The following is a 25,459-nucleotide window of genomic DNA, read 5'->3' as shown; positions in this document are numbered from 1 at the left end:
CCTGAGGGATAATATATATATATTCTAAAATGTCATAGATTTAAGGAGGATCACATTGAAAAACACACAAAAAAGTGGGTTTCCACCTTCACATCGACATGCCCGCTTCTAGTTAAGATTCCCCCTTCGCACCAAAGACAACCTTTGCACTAGTAGCCCCCCTTTCACATCAGAGGCCCCCCTTTCACATCAGAGTTCACATTTCACATCAGAAGCCCCCTTCAAATCAGTCTTCCTGCTTCCCTTCACATCACTGTCCCAACATAAAATTTTGAGGCAACCCTGAGGATGCCAGTGGGCACCCTGGTTGAGAAAAGCTGGTGTAGGGAAACATCATATACCACCTTCTTATACCTGGTGTTGGACTAAGTATCCTCTGTGCAGCCATTCGTGACACCGATCTGATGACTGCCACACACAGGTCAGACAGTGAGCATCTCTATTGAGGGTCAAATTAAATGGTTAGCATCTACCTGCCTCCGGCAACCTTCCGTACGCAATCCCTGCTTTGCTGTACTACTTTAATTGAACTGTCTTTTTCCAGAACTGTCAGATGTGCTTTGTTGTTCTATACTTGTACTTTGGAAAGATAACCACATTCTAATAATACTTTCCAGGGTAAAAAGAACAAAAAAACATTGTCTTGCCTAATCCCTTTAAATCACCGTTCACCACTGAGCCCCATCCACAAACCCATCAGACTAAATTACAAATATGCACTATGAATGTATGCTCAGTAATAGTGATTTTTGCCATATCGTTTTGCTGACACTTTTCCCCAAATCTTGTTTTTTTCAGCTAATTCTCAATAATGTTTGTTAAATTTGGCATCCAAGTTGTATTTGTTACCCTAACACTCTCTGTGCGCCTGTCTAGTGCAGATTTGTAAGCATCCTCCTTTTCAACCATTTATAAATATGTCTTACATCAGCAATATTTATACAAATGCAATTGGACCTGAGGGGATAAAATATATATCTATCTATACAATAAATTCCTAAAACTAGGATAAAAGCATATAGGATAAAAATAAATTGATATGAACACCTTAGCAACGGTTACCAGGCAGCTGAGATTTCCCCATATTAAAGCTGAACTTCGGGACGCAAGTTAATTTCCACAATGACTTCAGTTACATAATACATACGCATCTTCTTTATGATAAGCGGGTTCAGTTTCTGAGGAAATTGCCTTTTAAAACTTGGTGATATAAAATGTCCTATTGTGACAACTTGTGCTACTGCTGGGTACCTGGAGGAGGATTCAATCCAGCGGACACATCCTATGCACTCATTGTGCGGCAATGCTTGCAAAAACTACAATTCCATCATGCAATGGGAACTGTAGTTCTGAATGGGCATTACTGTGGGCAAGATTACTTAAGGTGCCCATACACCTGCCGATTATCGTACGATAATCGCGGGTGATCCTACGGTCGTACGATAATCGGCAGGTGTATGGGCAGGGTGCAACCGCATCTACTTTCGGCCTCCTAGCACACTGGAAAACCCGCCGAAAATCGTACGATTTTCGGCGGGTTGGTAGCGTGCTTGGAAGACGAAAGCCGCACGGGCCGGTGTGCGCAAGCGCACACTGCCCGCTCAGCAGTGCACTCATCGGCAAGCCGTCCCCTCAGCGGGGAGGGCTTGAGATGATTGCAAGTACAATCTGCCTGTCCAAGAAATTTTAATAAGCTTACAACCATCGCACAACGAAAGTCGTGCTATGGTTGTAAAGTGTATGGCCAGCTTGACTGCGGGCATCAATCATAGATAATAAGTCAATAGTAAGTGGGCAATTCAGACTGGGAGTTGAGACGCCTGGCTTCACCGAATACAGCAAGCCGTGATATAATTACATTGGCGCTCAATGTTTATATAAACTACAGAGGGGGTAGTATACAACTGGTGGTCTCAGAAAAAGTGGACCCAGCAGCCGCTGGTTGCTCACAAAAAGGAAATACTGGAGACAGTGTCCTGATCACTAATGAATCAGATTGGGATTGTGTCAGTGCTTTACTTTATAACAGGGTTTCTCAACCTTTTTTCAGTCACGGCACCTTTTAAACATGCAAAATGTCGAGGAACCCCAGTCTACAATGTAAAAAACACAAAAGTAATTTTGTAAAGAAATAGACAGGGGTCTAGTATAAATACTGTATTAAGGGGAGACACCAAGCAAAAAATCAGAGTCCTCTCCCTTTAGCAACAATTTGAAGAAATACTTGATAAAGCCAGATTGAAGACCAGGGTGCCCTCTGGCTGGCTGGGAAAGGCTGCTCTATGACAAAACAGAAACATTATGCAATATTAAAAAAAAAACTTTTATTACAGTGTCTAACGCCTGCTCAAAGTTCACAAAGGCAAAGAATCAGGAAGAATAATGCAGTGCAAGATGTTTTTCTAATTTATTTGGTACATAAGTCATTACAAAGTCACATTATTTGAGGTAAATGGATGACAGAGTTTAGATTTAAACTATCTATGGTTGCAATCAGCAATCTCCCCATTCAGCTCTAATTTTTCATTGTTGGTAAGAAATTTGTGGCACGTTTTATTGTATGTAGTTAGCTGGGGACTGTTTGACTGCTAGGGACCATTTAACCATCCTTCTTTAAGATATGTTAAAAGAATTGCAACACAGTAATAAGAGACACAAAACACATTTTCAGGAGTGGGCATGTGTAAGAATGTTTGACAATTGTTCTCCATGTGGTCTGTGGCTTTCTGCCCTTGTGGCCATTTCCTAAAGCTGAACCCAGTGATGTCATCCCTGGCTGGCCTTTGCTCCAAGTTTGGTGGAAGGGCCTGGCAGGCTCTTGTATACGTCACAGCTTTATGCCTCAGATCTTATTCAAAAGAACACATCTCCGTGACCCCTTCAGATGTGCCTGCTTTTCTCTGCTGGCCACTGGGTGCAACAGACTTTAGCTGTGTAGGAACCTGATTGGTTGGCTTAGTTGCAGACACATCTAAAAGAATTCCGGGGATTCTTTCACATAATGCTCTGGATAAAAATGATTGTTGGCAGTGAAAGCTAATTGCTGTGAGAGGGGCCAATGATGGTTCTGATCAGGGGGAGAAGTGATTGATGAACAATGGAGGCTATTCAGGCAGGAAATGAAGGTGGGCTCAAGATGGCTGCTGCAGCTTCAAAGGGATATACTGTGGAGATGCATGTTTGCAGGAAATCAGTAATCAGTTTTAACACAAGAGAAGACATGCTACAATGTTGGGAAAAAGGTGAGGCCAGAGTTCAACTTTAAAAAAAATGTTAAATCTCTTTTTTTTACTCTATCCAAAAGTAAAAACAAATGAAACAAGCAAACTTATTAGTATAAAAAACACCAAACTGAGACTGATTGTCTACAGGAGGCACAGTAAAAGCCGGTTTTGACGGGCTTTGGGCTTGTATCGATGTCATAAGTTTGAGACGCTTCTGGAATCATTCAGAATTTATTGACAGATGCATTCAACTTGCAGTTGACCTCGTTCTGACCTGCAGTTGACCTCATTCTGACCTGCATTTGACCTGCTTCAAATGGGTTTTGCATTCCCTTAGACTTGTATGGGAATGCAAAACCTGTGTGATGTGTACAAAAGTCTGTCTACACAAGCCTTAGGGCGTCTGCCTTATAGCTGCTCTTCCCTTGTGCTCCAATCTACTGATCCAGCGACCCATAAATCTAATGTTTTGAAAGGCTAAGGTTTTGAAAGTAATGCACTCCTGTGATCCAAAGTCAGCAGATAGTTGTCTTATGCATGCTATCAACTGATAGCATAGCCGCACTGCAGTCTAGAAGGATCCCAATAATATTGTAGGGATCCAGCCTAGCCTCTATGACTGACAGCTGGCTCTTCCTCTCTGCACATGCTTGTCTCTAGCTTTAAAGTGACATTAAACCCTCAGATTTTTTAACATAAGCCAATACTGTAATGTGTGCCTTACTGTAATCCATGGTAGTTTCCCTTCTCTTTGCTGCTCTTCCTTTTAAATCCTCATGTCTTCTCATGCTTGGGGAAAACTTCCCTTTTATAGCTCAGGGCCTCTTCCTGTAGTGCTGGCTCAGGTTACAAGCCTATACAAACGTATACACAGACACCGTGTATCCATTCCTGAGACAAGGCAGTCTGCTGCAAAACAGAAGTTCTGCAGAGCATGAGAACAGATACAGGTTTAAAAGGAAGAGCAGCAAAGAGAAGGGAAACAACCATGGATTACAGTAACGTACACATTACAGTATTGTGTTATGTTAAAAAATCTGACGGTTTAATGTAACTTTAAGCTGACCTATCACCAACCTGTATCTCCAGCCAGCTCCAGAGGAGCAGAGAGTGGAGAATCCCAGGGTGGAGCAGTGATTGATAGTCACTGCTCTTTGCTTGGAGCAGAGAACTAGAGCTGACTGATCAGCGGTCACATGATTGGTCAGCTCTTAGTCTTAGAGGCGGCGTTTGACATTTGTAGTGTCCCACACCAGCTCTACGTATTGGGAAGAGTATATTTTACTCTCCTCATGATTATCCATTCAAAACTAAAAATGAAAAGAATGATATAAAAGAAATATAATACAAAATCACAATACTGTGTGTTAGAATCTCAATAAAGTGCAAAATCATGAAAATATAAATCCTCTGAAATATTTTTTTTTTTATATATGAGGCAGCATAGTTATCTTGGACCTTATAGATTCTTCTCCTCTTCATCATCCAGATCTGTCAGGCAGCAGTTGCAGAGGATTTGTATGTACTTTGTGACTGATACTGCAAAAGAACATGGACATTGTATTTTATTAACTGATTTGTTGTCTGTCTTAAAAGTGCACGTGTCGTAGGTACATTAAAAGCAAACGCAGTCCAAGCTTACTTAGACACCCTCTGCCATTGCTTACCTAGGTTTCCTGGCATAGGAAAAACAGTAGCAGATCATGTGGTTGCAACCAGACCTCTGCTCCTGAGAATCCCACAAAGTCTAACTAGCTATATTCATATACCCTTTATATTGGAATCACCGTGAGCAAGCATGTAGCTAAATCAAGCTGATGTGTCCTCTGGGGTACAGCACTCTTAAGCTGGCCATACACCTATAGATTATCTGCAGATCTTCTATGGTCAGATGGAAAAAGTGCAACAGATTCCTCCATCTACGCTAAACTGCGTGAATGGAGGAATCTCCCACTGGGCCAAGCTTCAGTACCTTGCTAGTCAGCTCCACTGGCTCTCAAAACACCTGAAGAATGCCTACATCCAATCTGAATGTTCAGGTATTTTGACAGACAGCGCGGTCGACTAGCGAGATACTGAAGCTTGGCCCAGTGGAGGATTTCTCCATCCACACAGTTTAGCATAGATGGAGGAATCTGTTGCACTTTTTCCATCTGAACATAGAAAATCTGCAGATAATCTATAGGTTTAGGGTTACAGGAAGTGTACTGTTTATTTCCACTTTCCAAATGGCTAAAGCAGGAAAACCTATTACACTTCCCATGAGTAGAGCTGGTGAAGCCCTGGAGGAGAAGGGAGGGGGTTAAAGCAATAGACGTGGAGTTAAGGGTGGAAAATGATCGGAGTTGGGGTAATAAAGTGCACCTATCATGGGGCTACTATTGCTGGTCTTCTTTTGAAAAGGCTGGTGGCCTTTGTGTGGCTTGATCATTTTGTGACTAAGTGTCAGAAAATTCTTCAAATTGCTTATCTCTATACTTGTTCAGGGTCAGTAACTCAGAAAGCATTGAAACTAAGTATTAGAATGACAGTAAGTGAATGAACATTCTCAAAAGAAGAGCTCAGCAATAACAACATCATGATAGGTGTATTTTAAAGTGTACAGTTTGCCGGGGGGAGGGGGGGGGGGTGGATGTGCACTAATATTCGGTATATCTATCTAATCCAGGCACAATTCTGCATGTTCTGTCTCTTTAAAAACACAGTAGAGACAAATACCCATTGATTCTGCCAGACATCCAGTTGGCTTTTAGCTTCTGCTGCACTGAAGTCTCAAGTTGTGTTATCAGCTCTGCTCAGTTCTCCCTTGCTGGACTGCAGAACACCTCCCACTATGTTATTTAGATGCGGATAGGGAGAAGTATTCTGTAGTTTGAAATTGGAGCAAGACGCCTAGGGATTGACAATGCTGCTCCTCCATAAGTATAGTACTTGTCATCATTGACAAGATGAGTGGTACTGGCAGAATTACCAGGTGAAAAAATAAATAAAAAAGAAAAGTAATGCAGCCACCACATCCAAGGAGTAATTGGCTGCAATATATTACATTTTTATTGTTGGATTTAGAGACACTTCAGGGACAGGTGGAGAGTTATATAGGACTGGGGATGGAGTATTAGGTACTGTATGGCATTAAAGCTCAGGGGCCCCTAGCTTCTATCAAACTATAGCACTAAATACTGAAGGGAAAGAAGTGTGTCACTGCTTACAGCAAAAAGGAATACAGTCCAGCCCTTTAGATATTTTGATAAATAAGCCTCCTCCTGCAAATATTCACAGAAACTGCAATATACTCACCATAAAGATAAGAAAGGAATCTTGGTCTCTTTGCAACGGGTAAATAAACCCCTAAAAAGTATGCAGGAATTCCAGAGAGTGCTATTCCAATGCCAATGAGTGAGTTAATGGAATCACAGTAGAGCGGCACGACAACCAGGAAAAGGCTGCAGAGGCAATAAACAACCGGGAAGAACAGACTAACCTGCAAAGATATACAAACATATCATTTATTGAAGAATCTCTCCTATGTGTATACACGATTCACTGGAGTCATCTGAACTCCCACATTGCCACTGAAACTCATTCCTAATCTTTTCACATTCATTTCAGACCTGGGCTTGGTAGACCTGAAGTCATGCTATTCCCAGAATAGGGAAATGTAAACCCATTACAAATAACAGGTCTAAATTAGATCCATAATACAGGGTATCTATTTGGGGGACTACCTCCACCTCCCCCAAAGCACATGTAGGCATTTTCAGCACACTATTTTGCACCTCCAAAGTTCGTTTAGGATTTCTCATGTGTTGTAAAGAGCCATTGAGCAAACCCCCTGCCCTTTCACTTCCATTGTGATCACAATTTTTGTTGAGCATCCGAAGTTGAATATACTGTAGCGACCCTGCCAATGGCGGTTGAGTCACTATTACATTTAGTGTTTATTGCTGGACTGTAGTCAGCCTGGGCTTTTACCCAAGCCTAGTAGATTGATTGATTCCTCCTGTTGCTGGGATGGGGCCTCAGCACACAGTGTAGTTATGCCAATGACAAGGTTATGAATATGTATCTGACCAATCCCTGAGCAGGCTCATTGAGAGGTATGGAGATAATGAGGTCACCAGCATACCAAGGTCCACTTCATCAATCTGTCTTTTATTGATGTTTAGATATGTGGTGTCACAAGCAATGCAATGTTTTGGAACCACATGCGGTCCATTCATCAGGCAAAACAATGTGGTCACTGCTGGTGTGCTGGTGACTAAATGATCTCTTTAAGTCTTACGAAGCCATGCAGAGCTGCACTAAGCTCAAAGATATGCAGCAGCATGCGGGGAGAAGAACCCAGTGGTTCAGGTAAGTGGGGGTTAACCATGTTTCATGCTGCACCCTAAATATGGGTGTAACCCGACATATGGTTTGAAAAGTAAACTTATCCTTTAAGTATTTTTTTTGATGAAAGCTAATGACAGAACTTACTTTTACAGGGCGTGACCTTTCAGGCTGGGTAACTCGCAGTACTATTAATCCAGCAACAGAAAGACCAACAAATAACCAATAACTGAAACTGTAGTAGTTTATGAGTAGAAAGACGTCTTCCACCAGCAGGTAGAGGATTGCCATTAACCCCTATAATAAGAAAAATGTTATCTTATTATGCCTGCAAGGAAAGCAGTCAGTATTATCTGATTAAAACATCAGACTTTAGAGCAGGGATGGGCAACTCTGGCCCTCCAGCTGTTGTAAAACTACAAGTCCCATGAGGCATTGCACGACTGACAGTTACAGGCATAGAGGTAAAAGCATGTTGAGATTTGTAGTTAAAGCACAGCTGGAGGGCTGAAGTTTCCCACCCTGTTATAGCGTTGTAAAACACACAGATATGTACATGCATGCATATCTGTATACATAAATACAATGTTATACTGTCACATATGTGGCCTCTGTAGGGTTGCTACCTGTCTAGGATTCACCCGGACAGTTCGGGTTTTGAATGCTGCGTCTGGGTTTCATGGGAGGTCAAACCCGGACACATGATGTCAGGCACACAGGGGCAACCAAAATTAAGATAGGGTACCGCAACTTATTCTCCCCAAAACATTTCCGTGCGCCGCTAGAGTGTTCGGGTTTCGCTGGAAGAAAAGGTGGCAACCCTAGGCCTCTGTGTAGTATGGCAAATGACAATTGGTCTAAATAAAACACTGTAGAGCTTGTATCAATACGGCTTACTGGGAACTGGATTTCTCACCAATCAGATTTAAGCTTTAGGGTAGGTCTAATGCTGATGGGTGGTTGAAAAAAACAATACAGGTCCTCCACTTCTTAAGGCCAAGTTTCCTTCAATTCAATAAGACACAGTAGGTGCCGTATTCAACTATTTCAATGTAACCTAAACAGAGAAAATCTGAAAGCAGAATGCTAGTTCTATGGGTAATAAAAATATAAATGATCTTGGCATCATTCTACTAAATGAGCAAAGAGTTAACTAATTATATATGTAAAGTGTGCACAAATGCCCAGTGTAGGTAAGTACAGTCACAAGTCCACTTACATTAAAGAGAAGAGCAGGGACTGGGGTGAAGTTCTGTAGGTGAATCAGACTTAGACTTGCAGGTAGGTGACTTTCCCTTGCTCCAACATAGAACAGCCTACGAACATTGAAAACTTCTCTTAATAATGTAAACTTGCCTATCATAAACTGTGACTTCAGTACATACATTTCTGGACATATATTGCCGATGATAGACGCAAAGCAGATAGAGCTCAATCTCCATTCCTCTTTCACTGGCAATGCAATACTGAATGGCTGTCCTGTCCTTCCATAGACTTGCCTTTTGGCCCCTGAAGCATGTTTTCTGGTTGTCATCAAATGTTGATGACAGTAATCAAAGACTTTGGACACCTATCCTCTAATTTGATGCTCTCATCTGACCGAACTACATGTGGATCTAGTACCTCCTGACACCTTACTGGTTAATCAGAGTAAACAGGCTAAACAGGGTCAGATTGGTGTTAACATGAGTACATGTGATCATAGCTGGCAAGTAATTTGGGGACATGTACAGGAACAATTAATTTAAAAAAATGTCACCAGCACTCCAAAATAAAGTGAAATTAGTCCATGTACAGGAACAAGAGGCTCACTTTTTGCGCTCTGATCTAATTAAAACATGAGATACTCTAAAATGAGTTTGAAATGAATAAACAGTCCAGTTAATTGATTGAGGATATAATAACATATCTGTAAATCTGGGAAGTCATAGTGTACCAAGTATGAGCTGGCATACTTTGTAAGTGCTAACACATATTAGGCGGTACTTTTATAAATCAGTGAATGGGTTATAACGAGCGTTCACTTCTCTAGAATGAATCCCCTGTCATTTAAAATGCATGATAGACCTGGAAGGTTCTCTACTAGAGAATGTTTGGTAAAAGTGAATAGACCCTTCAATAGACCAGTTTTCAATAAAACTGGGTATTAGTTGGTTGGGTCATTTTAGCATGTTTTGCTAACACACAGCAAAATTGTTAAGTGCAGTAAGTACAAATGTCTTTAATAATGTGTTACCAGCACTTGCAAAGCTTTACAGGTCACTTAAATCTACATAAACGCTTTGTGAATTTTGAATAAGTCTAAATTCCAGGCAGGTGTAACAAATCTGCATTTAAAATACAGTAGTATTAAAGGCTGGTCGTTTTTTTACCTTAATGCATTCTCTGCAAATACGACCAGTACTTTTTTGTGTTTCCTGTCCCCTCCACACTTGCTTGTGTCATCGCTGTCTCCGCCACCGGTGTTCTTTCGAAAACTCCAACTCCTCAAAATCTCCAACAGCCTGACTTCCGGTTTAGTTAGAAGTAAGAGGCTTGGCCGAGAAGGCTGTACTGCACGTGCACCACCCGCGCCATTTCCCTATACACGTACTACACAGCAATAAAGTATTATAATGAAGTAGGCTCAGACTAATCCAGCACGTTATTCATCTAAGTTGCCCCACTCAATAAGGTCGCAAGCGGCAGCCATATTGAGTGGGGCAACTCGGATCAATAACGTGCTAGATTAGTCTGACCCTAGTTCATTGTAATACTTTATTGCTATGTAGAACGTGTGTAGGGAAACACCGCAGGTGGCACACGTGCAGTACAGCCTTCTCGTCAAACCTCTTACTTCTAACTAAACCGGAAGTCAGGTCATTAGAGATCTCGAGGAGTTGGAGTTTTTGACAGAACACCGGTCCCCGAAGCGATCCTCCATTCCCCAAACTTCCTGATTGCAGGGTGGAGGATACTGAAGGCAGAGGAGCCATAGACTCATTCTGCCGTCAATCACCCTTTAGGGAAGAGAGGAGGGGCATGGCCTGCCTCAGGGTTGTGTGAGTCTATGGACGCACACAGCTACTGCAGGCACAAGCACTCACGGGTGCCTCCACAGCAGCTGCTCAGCTGACGGCTGCACCTGTGCAGGGTGTGGGAGGGAGAGCAATGCGGGGACCCTCAAAAAAACGAGGAATAAAATTTTTTTTAAGAAAAAGAACACAATATTTATAAAAAGGTATGTTAAAAAAGTACTACAGGATACTAATGTATGTTAAAAAGGAACTACAGGATTTTCAAAAGTTAATCCTTGCATTGGCCAGCCTTGCACTGCACAGGTTAACTTCTCATTTTGGCCTAGGGAATGGAATACAGACGATATACTCACCTGATCTTCGGTCCTGCGGCACTCAGCGCTCAGCTCTCTCCTTTTCCGATCTGGCTATGGTGTGTTCCTCGGCATCCTCACATCTAATGTCAGTGAATGGACTGCATTAGACCTGATGATGTCAGCAGGGCTTAGACCAATGGAGACAGGGGGAAAAGAGGCTATGGGGACCAGTCTAGCAGCCAGGTGGGATTGAGGATTAGGTAAGTATATTTTGTTTATTTGCGCCCCTAGACCAAAACAGACAGTTAGCCCTTGCACTGTAGGGGTAGCCCCACTGCAAGGGTTACGTTTTGAAAACCCTGCAGCTCCTCTTCAAGTTGTAAGTGAAATAAGTACCTAAATAACTCAATGCATCTACTTCATGTAATCGCCTTCACAGTGCTAGTAGTCTAGCAGAGAAAACATACTCTCAGGAGGACAGTAAAGAGTGATGACTCACAGTGGTCTACTTTTTTGAACCTGACCTAGTCTCAAAAGTGCCTAAAATAACCACCCTGCTTTAGTTCAAAAGCTTACTCTGCCCCTCCTGGCCCTGATCCACACCCCTGCTGTTTATCTGTCAAATGTCAGAGCCTCAGTGGGCAGTGGGGGCCAAGCTTTCTTCCATTATCCAGGTATTAATATGGCATATTGAGAAGACAGAGTGGCCACATACCCAGGAGCTATGATCCAAATGCCTCCACATTTGGAAGCCAATGAAGGAAACTGACAACCAAAGGCTTCTCCTAAAAAGTTTGTTTTCACCAAAATAAATTTTAAATAAGAATGAGGTTCTGCTATTTCTCTATTCTAGATACAAACATATTCAGCTTAGTGAAGCTCTAGTTGAAGACAGGTCTGTTGATATGTCAGGAGCAGACATGGAGAATAAAATATGAACGCACATCAGAATGCATAATGTTTCCTGTCTGTGAGGCCTGACCTGGTCACTTTCTCACCTTGACGCTGCTATTATAGATGAGTTCAAGCCACCATAACACGACATAGCAACAGCGATTGGAATCAGCCATTTGGCATGGCCAAGAACTTCATTTCCAAAGGTCTATAAACACAAAATAGTTTTAGCATTTGCTGATTAACATCAAAATTAAAATGAGAATAAACTTTAGCACACAATTTTCCTAAAATATAATTTTCGGCTGAATATAGGTGATTTCAGAACTAAAATTGGTACTTAACACATCACTACAGAAGACTCACCACAGCAACTGCATCGCTGGTAAGGACAGACGCCATGTCTAGAACCACATAGTATGCCACGTTGGTCAGAAGGTATATAATAGTCACAATAGGCATAGAAATAGCAATAGCGAGGGGGAGGTTCCTGTGGATACATGAAAATAACAAAAGTAACAATAAATGTGTTCTGGGGTCTAAGGGAGACCTCTACAATTCAACATTTCTGTGTGCTAGAACACACCTATAGATGGGGTAAAGTGAGCAATAGCTTGTTGGCTCAGAAAGTAGTACCAACAATACCTGTTCCTACCACTATTTACAAATTCGGTGCTTATTCTGTACAGTATATAGTAAGATTTTTCTCTCCTTCACACTCCTTTCCTAGTTTTATCTGCTCTTTAAACCTCTATTGGGTTTCTAAAAATTTAAAAGAGAAGCAAAGCCAAACCTTTTTTGCCTTTACTTCTTTTTTGGGCCACAGGAGTACATTAACGAATGTACTCCTATGACCGAAAGTCAGCATATAGTGGGCTACTTCCTGCTATATGTTGCCAGCGCAGAGCTGCACTGCTGCCAAGAATGATCCCAGCAAATTTGTTGGGATCCACCCAGTTAAAATACAGACATTATCATATATTAAACATCATGTGACCATACTTCTTTGAGCAAGGTTTTGTTATCACTTTTTTATACCATTATACGTTCCATGGAAGGTCAAAAATTCAATTATTTGCTATAATTAGTTGGAAGTGGGTTACACCCGCTTTCCACATAGAATTAAGGGAGACAGTATAAAAACGTCACGGGCCGCTTACCTAAATTGCATGAGCAGCGACACGGTCTGAATCTCTGTCAGATGCAGACCGCATAGCTGCTTCTCTGTGCTGGTGTTCTATCGACAGAACCCTGGCACTCGGATGGATCCTTTCAGCCAGTGCTCTGAAATCCTTCAGTGAGCGCTGGCCCAAAGGATGGATTAGTAAGGTCTGCAGCAGACCTTACTAATCACCACTGGATCACGAGGAATCGATCGTGCCTCCTCGCCTCCTCCCTTTAAAAAGGTGAGCAGGAGAGGGGGCTCTGTATTTTATATGTGGGTGTGCAGGGGAGGGGGTTGTAAATAACTGGGGGACACATAGTACTATGTGTCCCCAGTTATGAATGAACAGGATGTGATGTACATCACTTCCTGTTCATTCATGAGATTCTCAATGGGGAGAAGCACTCTGTACAGAGGCTCCTCCCCATTCAGAAACTGCTTGATAGTAAATATTTTCTTAATGAATGTGAAGCCTCTGTGCTTTCCATTCATTTAGAACAGAGGCTGCAGAAAAATAGATTGAGGACTTTGTGTCCTCAATTTCTTTTTTAATTTTAAAAGGGAAATATCAGGGGGCTGTTTAGACCCCCAATATTACCCGGAAGCACCAAATTAAATAAAAAATAAATAATAAAAAATAGTTAAAATAAAAATCCTGGTGGCAGGGCGCTGGGTGATGTCACACGCCTGTTGGGGGGGCACGTTTTTTTCTTGCCACATGCGCAAAAGGAGCTGGCTACTACTATGCTCTCGTGGTGCTCGTGTGGCTGCCGGCTGAATGTGTTAGACGCCACAGATGGAAAGGGGCGGGACACCTCTCCCCATGTGCAACATCGGCCACACAAGCACCGCGGGAGGACAGGACGCCGGCGCCTCTAGAAGCACTGTAATGCAAGCCGGCTGACTCCCTGCATTCAGGGGCAGGAGGGGGCGTGGGGTTATATTGAAGTCAACGGCACCGCAGCCATGCCCCCCGCCCACAGTGCGATCGTCTGCCTACATTCCGGTCTAGTGCAATCTGCAAAAATTGTGCTTGCAACATTTTTGGACTGGACTGGAATGCAGGCACTAACGTGCCTGCGTTCCGGGTGTGGGCGATCGCACTGGGGGGTGAGGGGCGTGGCTGCAGTGCCATTGACTTCAATGCACCGCCATGCTCCCCCCCTGAATGCAGGTGTTTTTTTGTTGGTAGATCTAATTGAGCTTGTCATTTGAAAACTAGATCTCTGAACGAAAAATTATGGGCGCCCCTGTCTTACAGGCTGTACCACAGGTACTTCATACAATGAGATAGTACAGGACAGATATATTTTGAAGGATTCTAACCTCTCAGGATTCTTCATTTCTTCTGTGACAAAGTTCAGTGTGTCCCATCCAGAATAGGAATAAAGTGCAGAGTAGAGGGCAAGTGCCATAGATCCAATGTTAGTTGTTGATCCTTCAAAAGGACTTTGGAGATTTTCTGTCTCACCTAGGAAAACAGAGAGTAAAACCACTCAGGTTATGTAAAGGTAGGCTAAAAGGAACAGAATTCTTTCACTTTAATTCTTTGAAACTAAGATGTCAACCTAAGTGTTGTGAGCCCTGAGTAACTAGGGCACATGCCTTGGGTGTTCTACCCAGTGTCATGGGACCAGCAAGACCTCTAACAGAGCAAGTCAATCTGAATATTAGAGTGAATTGTTCTGTTATATGATGACAATGCCAGGTGTAGTGATATCCAACACAATGCTGCCTGCATGGTACAGGCCCAACAACACATAGCATATACCTGGGAGCTGGAAGAAAGAGGTATGGTCCTTATCAGCATTTCTCAGGTTAGGTGTTTCCCCCTGACCAACAAAAGTGAGACAGAAACCACTGACTACCAATAGGGGCATAGACAACTGAATACCCATAGAATAAGGACACATATACAACTAAACACCAATGTTAGGGGGGACACACATTGCTAAACACCATAATTTAAAAGCGTATTCACCACTGATCATTAACACAAGCCGGAGTGTTTCCCACTGATCACCAACAAAAAGGAGACAGAGACCACTGACTACCAATGGGGGCATAGGCCACTGAACACCACATTTTTGGAGGAGTTCCCCTCTCAGACAGTTGTCACTGGAACAGGTGTCCCCTGAAGATTAGAAGATTCTCTTTATTAGAAGATTATCCCTTATCTTCAGTTCCTGTAGCAACTCAAAATGTTTGGATTTCCCATTATTTTCTCTACTGGAAACAATGGTCACTAGGATCAATAGTAAGATTAATCTCATTTAGCAGGGACACAGAGGACCATAAAAAATGTACACAGGATCTAACCCCTCCTCATTCTACTAAAAACTATAGGTTTCAATTTACATACATTTGTTATATTGCAATACAAAGGGGGGTGATGAATCCTACTGAGTGACAGCATACAAAAGTGGAGTCCTATCTGCTTTATGGAAACATCAGGGGACCATGATGTTTCATCAAGATTGGGAACAAATTGTCACTAAATTCCTTTTCCCCTAGCACCCGATCCAACATTGATCATAGCCTCAAGCATGGATCTGTAAACACCAGAGATGAGAACAAAAGGAGAAGTAGACACATCATTGAGCAGGAGGTATGTCATCAAGAGAAGGGTGTTTGTATTTGAGTTTCTATAAATGAATACCTTTGTACAGATAATGGAGAGGTAGCCAGTGATGAAGGAAAAGATGCCACCATTATGTGCATGTAGAAATGCAGTATTTTTGCTAACTTCCTTGTTGTGTTGTTTGTGAATTTTGTAGACAGCAGTAGCCTGTAGCCATCCCAACTGTACATCTACCGGAGTGTTTCTCTAAGCATAGAGTGTGTTGTCTTTGTCTCATATTGTTTGAGTTTGCTCCAGAAAGGTGTGCTAGAGATATAATTCTGTGTTATGGGTATTTGATAGCCTGGCCAATCAATAGGCTTGGGGAACCTACAGTGCATGCTGGGAGAACTATTTATTATCTGAGACACTTTCTGTTCTGGCTATTCCCTCCTTGGCCTCTTGGGTGCCAGCCTAGGAAATTATAACAGAAGATGTATTGCTGCACTCCTTACCGAAATTGATGACCTGCAAGATGCAGGTGTGTGCTCGTAGCGACCACGGATGGCGCCGTGATATACATGTAGTTTTTAAAGGATGTCACCAGCACACCATAATCTTTGTGTAATCAGCAAAAGTCCATTTATTGAAAAACAATTGCCATTCAAATGCAAGCCCTTTTGGAGCCGCACAGGGTCCCCTTCATCAGCCTGAGAATGCAAATCATTCTCAGCCCGATGAAAGTGACCCTGTGCAGCCCCGAAAGCGCTTGCATTTGAAAGGCGATTGCTTTTCAATAAATGGACTTTTGCTGATTGGCCTACGAAATTAGTCTTTCCTATGCCTTGCACTTAGCACGTGAAATAATACAGGGTTCTCCCCTCCTGGGAAGAACCCCTGAAAGTGTTAGCTGCTGTACAAAGGAAGCACCATCCTTGAAAGTTAAAGATTGAGATATCACTAGAACTTCAATTTCAAGGAGCCTCAGCTCTAAAGGAGTCCAGCCAGCACAGTCTGCAATTATGAAAGTAGCAGAGACAGACTTTAGGATTTAGAAAAGATTATGGCCTAGCCTAGAAACAGAGATCAAGTGTACTTTTGGCATATCCTGATTCACACCTCGCCCTCGTTCCCATATTAGATATTCAATCAACTTTTTCCTATTTTAAAATCTACTAATGAGATTGGGGCCTATAATTCTCTGTCCATCCAGAGAAAAGAACCACGTCTTAGAGTGAATGTTTCTGGGACTTTATTGTAAGTATGTGGACGTAGAGCATTCATAATACAGTATAGCTGTTGGTGACCTGAAGATCAATATTCATACTAAAGTTTCTCAATCCAGTTACAATAGCGCTACATATGCAATATGTCCTTGGCAGTCAAAGGTTTAACAACCAATCACAGTTAATTCTGAGGTGCATCAACACAACTAAATAATCTGCACCATGGCCTTTATTCTCGTGACCAAGCATCACTTTTGTACATCATGCTGCCTGTATAGCTTGTTTCCCTTTACAGTACATTCTTATGATGATCTTACCATGACTGATCTTCACAAGGCCCACAGCAATTATCATCAGGAGGGCCATGATTTTTGCATATGTAAAGATGTCTTGAACTCTTGTTCCCCATTTCACATGGACACAGTTAATGAATGTTAATGTGCCTAAAGGGAGAAGTCAAAGTTGTTTAAAGAATTCTAAAGTCACATCATACACTATCATGTTATAACATCAGCATTGTAATAGGAATACATACTAGAGTTGTTTTTGATAAAGCAATCAAAGCTTACTTGAAAAAAATCCCTTTTATGTAGTGAGTTCCTGGATACTTCCTGGATTCCCAGTGTACTTTGCATCGCTTTCCCTGCTGCTTGGTGTGATGCAATCTCAATTTCTCAAAACTACATAGCCCATCATGCATTGCTTTCAGCAAGAATTAATAAAGTTACATTGTTCAGACGTTGAATTGTCGTTCAAATGGCAGGCTTAGTTAGAGTTACACAAGGAAGTATATATTCGCATAGCTGAATTAAATTGAGTCACTGCATTAAGGAAGTACATCCTATGGGCATCGTCAGTAGGTAAGTGAACAAACCTCTCGATATGGATATTAGGAGTGGAATAATGCTTTCGGAAAATCAATATTGAAATACATATTTATTTTTAGTGTTTTGACCATAGCTGCCCTTTAATTACTTAAAAATAATATCTACATCATCATATCCAATAATCACAAAAAGCGGTCATCTTTAATTTTGGAAATTGTGGAAATTATGAAAATCATAGTACATTCAATTTATATCTTGCAAATTAAAGCTGAACTCCCTGAAAATGGTTAAATACACAATTACCATATACTGTACATACTGTATGCCTCCTAAATGTAGATTTTAGATTGGTATTTTTATTTTATGTGCTTGGAATTCCACTTTTTGTATCCAAAGATCCTATGCTGCACTGCAAGCTGTCAGTGCTTTCATTGGTGAACAAAGGGTAGCACTTAGCTTAAAGGGACTGGGCTTACAAATAATTAGTTGCTGAGCTTTATTTTTGCTTGGGAGTCCCTTTCCACTATGGCTGCTGGGTTCCTAGAGTAATACCATTCTAGACGTTGGCTGCTGTAGTAGAGATGTAAAGTGATGAATGAATGTAGTGTCACAGGAATCTTCTATCATCTGTCCATGTGTGTTGCAGCCCTGGGTATAGGTGGTACTCATCATAATGCAGTAGGAGGGGTGAGCGAAGACAAAGTGGTTGATTTAATAAAGTACAGATACATGAGGAGCAGTGAGGTGAAGAAGCTTGCTTTTTCAAACTATTTCAAATTGCTTGAAACAAATGTTAGTACACTTCAATTCACCTTATGTAGCTGCATTTCAGTGAATATTCCCCCCAAATTTCAAGGGTTTTCCATACTGTACGACGCATTAGAAAGAAGTAATATGTGAACAATCATTTTCTGAAGTATAGAGAACATCTACCTCCCTGTAGAAAGTAATGTTTAAATAACCACTAAACCTAGTATACATAGGTAAAACTACAGCCACAGTAGTGACGTGCAGTAAGGTCTGTGCTCGGTGAGGCATTTCGCCTGCTGCCCCCAGCCTGCCAACGTCCTGCCCCCTCACCGAACTATGTGTGGAGGAGGGAGGGAGAAGGGAGGAGACAGGAATGAGCCTCCCTGTCCCTCACTTGCTCGTCACTGGTGAGGTATTGAGATCGATGTCTTCAGTGGGTTTTTTTCTTCTTTTTTTTGATTGGACAACTTGGACCAATGGTGCTTTGCCATTGGTCCGAACCATCCACAGAGCTCAAGTCTTTAACACAAAGTAGAGGCTGTTGCAGCTCTGGCCTCACTGTGCTAGGTTACACATGCAGAGAGGAGGCCTGTTGTGTAACCTGCTCTATATGTTTTTATATGTGTGCTATTCACACATCATGCCAAGATTCCCTGGCTACAACTTGAAAGTGCCCTGTTACAGCGGATATAATGTACAAGTATTGTACGAGTGTCAGAACTGTCACATCAAAGTGACAAATGAAATTGTATTGGTATACACTGAGTGGCCAGATTATTATGACCACCCCATCAGTACTTCGTTGGGCCACGAGATGACTCCACGAGATTACTTCGTTGGGCCGCCTCGTGACTCCATGAGATGTTGCAAGGTGATGCGAGGAATCTGACACTGCACTGTTGCCCTTCTGTTGTCTTGTACCAGTCTTGCCACTCTCCGTTCTGCCCTAACATTGACTAGTCGCTGACGGTCACAACTCATACGTTCAGACCCAGATTTTCGGCTGACAGTCCAGTCTTTAAACACTTTAACAACTGCTGCTCTTGAACATTTAACGAATTCTGCTGTTTTGCTGATACTCGCTCCATGGCTCGCGCCAACAATCATTCCACGTTCAAAGGCTGTTAAATCGCGTTGTTTACCCATATCTTCAGAAAAAAATCACTCCTACCGTCGTGGTAAACAACCTGCTTCCCTATTTATAATGGTCTGGCCTTCTAGCAACTTCAGCGCGAAATTATAGCTAATTATAGCTAATTTGCCTACAAACGTCAGGTGGTCATAATAAACTGGCCACTCAGTGTATATGAAGTAGGTGCCTTCTAGTGCTCATGCGTATATCACAGGGTGTGAATATCATTTATATATAGCGACTGCTGAGAGAAGCTTAACTACTGTAACATAAGAAAGTTTATTGTTTGCAAGTGGGAAATGATCCAAAGGCTTAAGAGACAGGAGTAAACCTCCCTATCCCTCACTCCTTATTATAGCAATATTATATTAAAACCTATCCCAAAAAATCCTCCCCTTGTAATGGGACTACCCCACACCAGTGGCGTAACCAGAGTAACGGGCGCCCGGGCAGAACAAAATGTTGTGCCACCACCCCGGTGATATGTGGGGGTGTACAGGTAAAATAAGAGCATGCTGGGACATATTGTAATTGAACTACAAATCCTAGCATACCCTCATTGTCCCTCTACACCCCCCAAAATATTACCCAGGGAACTACAAGTTCCAGCATGCCCTCATTGTCCCTGTACGCCCCCAAATATCACCCAGGGAATAGTAACAAGCTGATTGGCACTCTCCTGTCCTTCTTCTGTGCAGGGGAGCCCAGGTCCCTGTAGGGAAGGAGCCTGCCAATAAACTGGTTATCATGGCAAGTGGGCCATTATATTTTTTACTTTTAATCACCTTTTTATTTTTTTTAATTTAATCTTTTTTTGTTATTATTTTTTACTTATTTTTTATTTTTATTTATTTTTTATCACTTTTTGTTCACTTAACTTTATCGCTATCACACAAGAGCTAACAAGCCCCTGTGTGATAGCATTTGGAGGTGACAGGTTCTCTTTATTGAACCTGTTGCCTCCAAGACAGGAGTTCTAGCACAGCGCTGTGCTGGAACTCCTGTGACAGGTGAGAGGGGAAGACTGCTCTCCCCTCTCACAGTTTACACGGAGCGGCAGGGTTAACAGGGATCCCAACCTGAAAAAAGCAATTTCAGGGAGGTGCCCTTATCATTTCAGGGAGGTGCCCTCTGTCCCCCCTCCCCCATCCGCTGGGGGAAGGGCGGGAGGAGAGAGAGCACCCCCCTGAAATGATGGCAGATAGCACAGGAAGCAATAGCTTCTTTGCAGGGTTTTTTTTTAGTATTCTGAAAGCTGCTGCCATCAGAATAAAAAACAAAAAACCAGCATAGGAATGCATGGCTAGATTCCTATTGGCTATTTCACTTTGCAATAGCCAATAGCAAACTAGTTATTGCACCCGCCCTCTGCTGCTGTGAATCACTAGTAGGGGACTCTATGGAGAACTTCAGGTCCCCCTCTGCTGATTGACAGCAGCAGAGGGCGAGTGGAATAGCAAGTTTGCAATTTGCTAGTTCACAATCGGCTTCCCCACACTACATTTAGTCCTGCTTGTGCAATGCAGGACTAAATGTAGAAAGCAACGTACCGCCTGCCTATTATATTTTTTACTTTTAATCACCTTTTTATTTTTTTTAATTTAATCTTTTTTTGTTATTATTTTTTACTTATTTTTTATTTTTATTTATTTTTTATCACTTTTTGTTCACTTAACTTTATCGCTATCACACAAGAGCTAACAAGCCCCTGTGTGATAGCATTTGGAGGTGACAGGTTCTCTTTATTGAACCTGTTGCCTCCAAGACAGGAGTTCTAGCACAGCGCTGTGCTGGAACTCCTGTGACAGGTGAGAGGGGAAGACTGCTCTCCCCTCTCACAGTTTACACGGAGCGGCAGGGTTACCAGGGATCCCAACCTGAAAAAAGCAATTTCAGGGAGGTGCCCTTATCATTTCAGGGAGGTGCCCTCTGTCCCCCCTCCCCCATCCGCTGGGGGAAGGGCGGGAGGAGAGAGAGCACCCCCCTGAAATGATGGCAGATAGCACAGGAAGCAATAGCTTCTTTGCAGGGTTTTTTTTTAGTATTCTGAAAGCTGCTGCCATCAGAATAAAAAACAAAAAACCAGCATAGGAATGCATGGCTAGATTCCTATTGGCTATTTCACTTTGCAATAGCCAATAGCAAACTAGTTATTGCACCCGCCCTCTGCTGCTGTGAATCACTAGTAGGGGACTCTATGGAGAACTTCAGGTCCCCCTCTGCTGATTGACAGCAGCAGAGGGCGAGTGGAATAGCAAGTTTGCAATTTGCTAGTTCACAATCGGCTTCCCCACACTACATTTAGTCCTGCTTGTGCAATGCAGGACTAAATGTAGAAAGCAACGTACCGCCTGCCCGGGATTCCACACCGCTGCAGCCTTTTTGCCGGGTCTCACTTGTCACTGCCTGGCGGCCGACGCCCCGCCCCCCCAGCTGTGCGCCCGGGGCTGCCCCCCGGTTGTTACGCCACTGCCCCACACTGCAAGCGTCAACTGCTCTTTTTTTGTCTATCACTTGGCTGTTGATCCTCAAATCATCTCTGAATTGGTGCTGACACTGTCCTTCCTTCTGGAGGGTGGCTACTTTTGTTCCCCATGGTCCCTGTGTGTGTTGTAAAGTAGCCACCGCTCCAAGCTCACTCCCGTGATGGACTACAATCTCATTACAAATTAGTAAGTTAAATATAAGATTGTAGCCCATCGCAGGAGTGAGATTGGAGCAGTGGCTACTTTACAACACACACAGGGACCATGGGGAACAAAAGTAGCCACCCTCCAGAAGGAAGGACAGTGTCAGCACCAATTCAGAGATGATTTGAGGATCTACAGCCGAGTGATACACAAATAAGAGACATTTTTGTTAATAGTTAGGGTACTGGAATGCATTTTTAAGATTTAACTCCTGAGTTTAGTGTCACTTTAAAGAATCCCCCTAGACAAAAATGGGCAGTTGACCGTTGCAGTGTGGGGGTAGCTCAACTGCAAGGGGTAGGTTTTTTTATTTATCTGGAGATAGGAATTGAAGCTTACTAGTGTTATGATGCAACAACGGGGACCAGCAGCTTCAGGCAGGTACTGCTGGGTTTTCAAACATATTTAATAATTGCCAGCTAAACTGACACAAATATTTACAATTGAGTTCCTTCTTTCTTTTTGTATCCAGCTTCATCCTTCTATTTGTTTTTTTACCTTAATTAAGAGTTATCTCAATGAGTCTAATTAGCCCTCCTAGTTCATCTCTTGGACTATTAATGTGTCTCTGTTGCAGTGATTAAGGAGAGTTTGAATAGTTTATGCTAATAATTCGTTTTTTATATGAACTACATAGTGTAGGTTTTCATTATTCACAGATTGCAGTGTACACAGTGTAGTACATAAATGTACAATAAAATGAAACATAGCAGTATGAATGTATACTTACATACACAGGCAGCAGCTATTAATCTAACAGCTGCATATGGGGGTTCACAGAATGGAAAGATTGGCTGAACGATATAATTGGCAAATGTAATGGCAATAATTGCTTGCGTTGTAGGCTCTATGATTAGTAAGGATGACCACAGTCTGATGAAGGCAGTAAATCCTCCAAATGCTTCCAGTATATAAGCATAGCTTGCTCCAGACTTTAAAACAGAAGTCCCAAGCTCCGCATAACACAGTGCTCCAAACATGGAAAAGATACCCCCTAGTGTCCAGACAATCAGGGACAGTCCAAAAGATTCACTGTACATCAGAACGCCCTTTGGAGATACAAAAATCCCAGATCCAATCATGTTCCCAACTATTAAGGAAACTCCATTGAACAGTGTGATCTCTTGTCTCATTTTAATTTTGTCCTTCTCAGGTTTCGGACTTTCTATGCTTTTATCGGTTTTCTTGATTTCATTTTTTTCAACCTGGTGCTTACAGCAGAATAAAGTCCACGGTAGAGACATGTTGACTTTATTCCAGAATCAGCTTAAATTGAGAAACGAAAAAGACAACAGTGATCATTAACAATGTCTTTAGGTACAAATAATGTACTTTGTACATAATACAAGTACATATCGTTACTGACTCCCACCACAACATTTAGTAAAGGGGGATGGTAATAAATAAATATGCAGCGCTATGGGTCCAGATTATAACTGGTTAAAAAGGGGGTCTAATCTAAGGGATGTAAATAAGACAATAACCACAAAATGTGTTTAAAATCCCTTAGATTAGCCCCCTTTTTAACCTGTTATAATCTGGACCCATTGCGCTGCATATTTATTTATTAACATCCACCAGCTGGACAACAGTGTCCATAGTGCAGCAGCTGTAACACTTTAGTTTAGTTCTCTACGACCACCCATAAGCACAGATTTGATATTTCTTTATTTAGTAAAGGGGACCTAGACTCATCAACCTTATTCTTTAAATCTATCTATCTATCTATCTATCTATCTATCTATCTATCTATCTATCAATCATCTATCTCATTCTATTTTTTCTACTCTTCCTGGAAAGAAGTATGGCTGCATTAGTTGCAATGTGATACTGCAGATATGACTGGTACTTGGCATGTAACTCTGATGTTGCTTCACGTGCTTGATCAACCATCCCTCACTCACCTCCAACTGTAAACAGGTCTTCAGGATTTCAGGTCTTTATTTCCAGCAGGAGACTATACAGGATGCTCTTTTTCCAAAATATGTATTTTAGATTTTACTTGTCTAATTGGATTATGTACAGTATAATCAATAAATAGTTTGCTGATTTCAAATTGCTGGCACCATATCATTTATTTTTAGGATCCCGATCAATTAGAGTTTACTTATTTCATTTAAGAAAACACGCATCACTTTTAACAATCAGGGAAGAAAGGAATTATGTTTAATACTGTATGGATAAAAATATATCCGAAGCGACACAAGTGATTCTGTCTTGCTTTACTGACACAAGCTGTTCTGCTTCTCTTTCCCGATAAGCTGCACTGTGATCACTAGAGACAGATAAACATATGAAACAAATATTAAAGGGGTACAGACTTTTCACTGCCTAGGAGTCTACATTATGCAGTCTGTGCTCAATGTCAGAGACAGTACAACACTTTGTATATCCTGCAAGGAATAAACTATATAATTAAAACAAGGATGTTAGTCTTTTAAAGCCACACAGCCTAAAAAAGTAGTATATAAAGTGCCACTTTGAGAATAAAAAATCAGCCCTACCATATAGACAGTGTATGTTCCAAGTGTGTGTTGGTGAGCTTTTTTTGACACTATAAACCCCCTAATTTGTGATCCTGACACTAACCTTGGATCTAAGCACTAAGCTAATGCCTATGATTAATTAACCCCCGAAAAAACACATTTGACTTCTCAGGCACCAAAACTTTTGATCATGAAAAATACCAATCCAACTCTAAAATCTTACAGCTCTTAGCATCAAAACTAGGGACCCAGACACTATGGCCCACTTTTCTGTACAGTACATTTACAGTACTGACACCTGTGCTGATTTGTTATGTAATGGAATCAATCTGGTATTTTATTTAACGCAAGAATAAGTGAGATTAAAGCCTATGTCCAGGCTAAAAAAAAGAAAATTACCCTTGCACTGGGATGACCCTCACACTACAGGGGTTAACTGCTCATTTAGGCCTAGGGGAATTGTGTAAATGACTTTTACTTGCCTGATTCCTGCTCTCACAAGCTCCAAGACGAGCACCTGCAGCCCCCCCCCCCTCACTCCAGTGGTCAGAGGCCCGCTGATGTCATTACATACAATGCAGGGTACAAAGCCCTGCATTATATGTGAGGATGCTGAGGGACCGTCCACAAGCTGTAGAGGAGGGGAGAGAGGTGAGTGGCAACTGTCTGCGTAAGTAAACACAGACTAAACAGGATAGATAGATAGATAGATAGATAGATAGATAGATAGATAGATAGATAGATAAGACTGAAAGATACATTTGACTAGATTACATAGATCACATAGGTAGATAGGCAGAGAGATATAGGTGAAAATACACCTTGGAAAAAAAAATACCCAGTTATGTGCAAAGAAAATACAA

General features: G+C 41.9%; 1 protein-coding gene across 1 annotated transcript; it reads right to left on the bottom strand.

The window, feature by feature from the left end:
- Positions 1-4,683: 4,683 nt before the first annotated feature.
- Positions 4,684-23,354, bottom strand: LOC108804490 (Y+L amino acid transporter 2-like). Its single transcript, XM_018576272.1, has 9 exons — positions 22,841-23,354; positions 17,029-17,154; positions 14,252-14,396; positions 12,127-12,250; positions 11,865-11,968; positions 8,773-8,869; positions 7,701-7,850; positions 6,522-6,705; positions 4,684-4,763 (listed from the first exon to the last, which is right to left on the bottom strand). The coding sequence occupies exons 1-9, from the start codon at positions 23,352-23,354 to the stop codon at positions 4,684-4,686; spliced, it is 1,524 nt and encodes a 507-aa protein (XP_018431774.1).
- Positions 23,355-25,459: the final 2,105 nt, after the last annotated feature.

Source organism: Nanorana parkeri, unplaced genomic scaffold, assembly GCF_000935625.1.
Source record: "Nanorana parkeri isolate BGI_ZX_2015 unplaced genomic scaffold, ASM93562v1 scaffold62, whole genome shotgun sequence".
Lineage (NCBI taxonomy): Eukaryota > Metazoa > Chordata > Amphibia > Anura > Dicroglossidae > Nanorana > Nanorana parkeri.
Note: the sequence above shows the minus strand (reverse complement) of the source record. Positions and strands in the feature narration are given on the sequence as shown.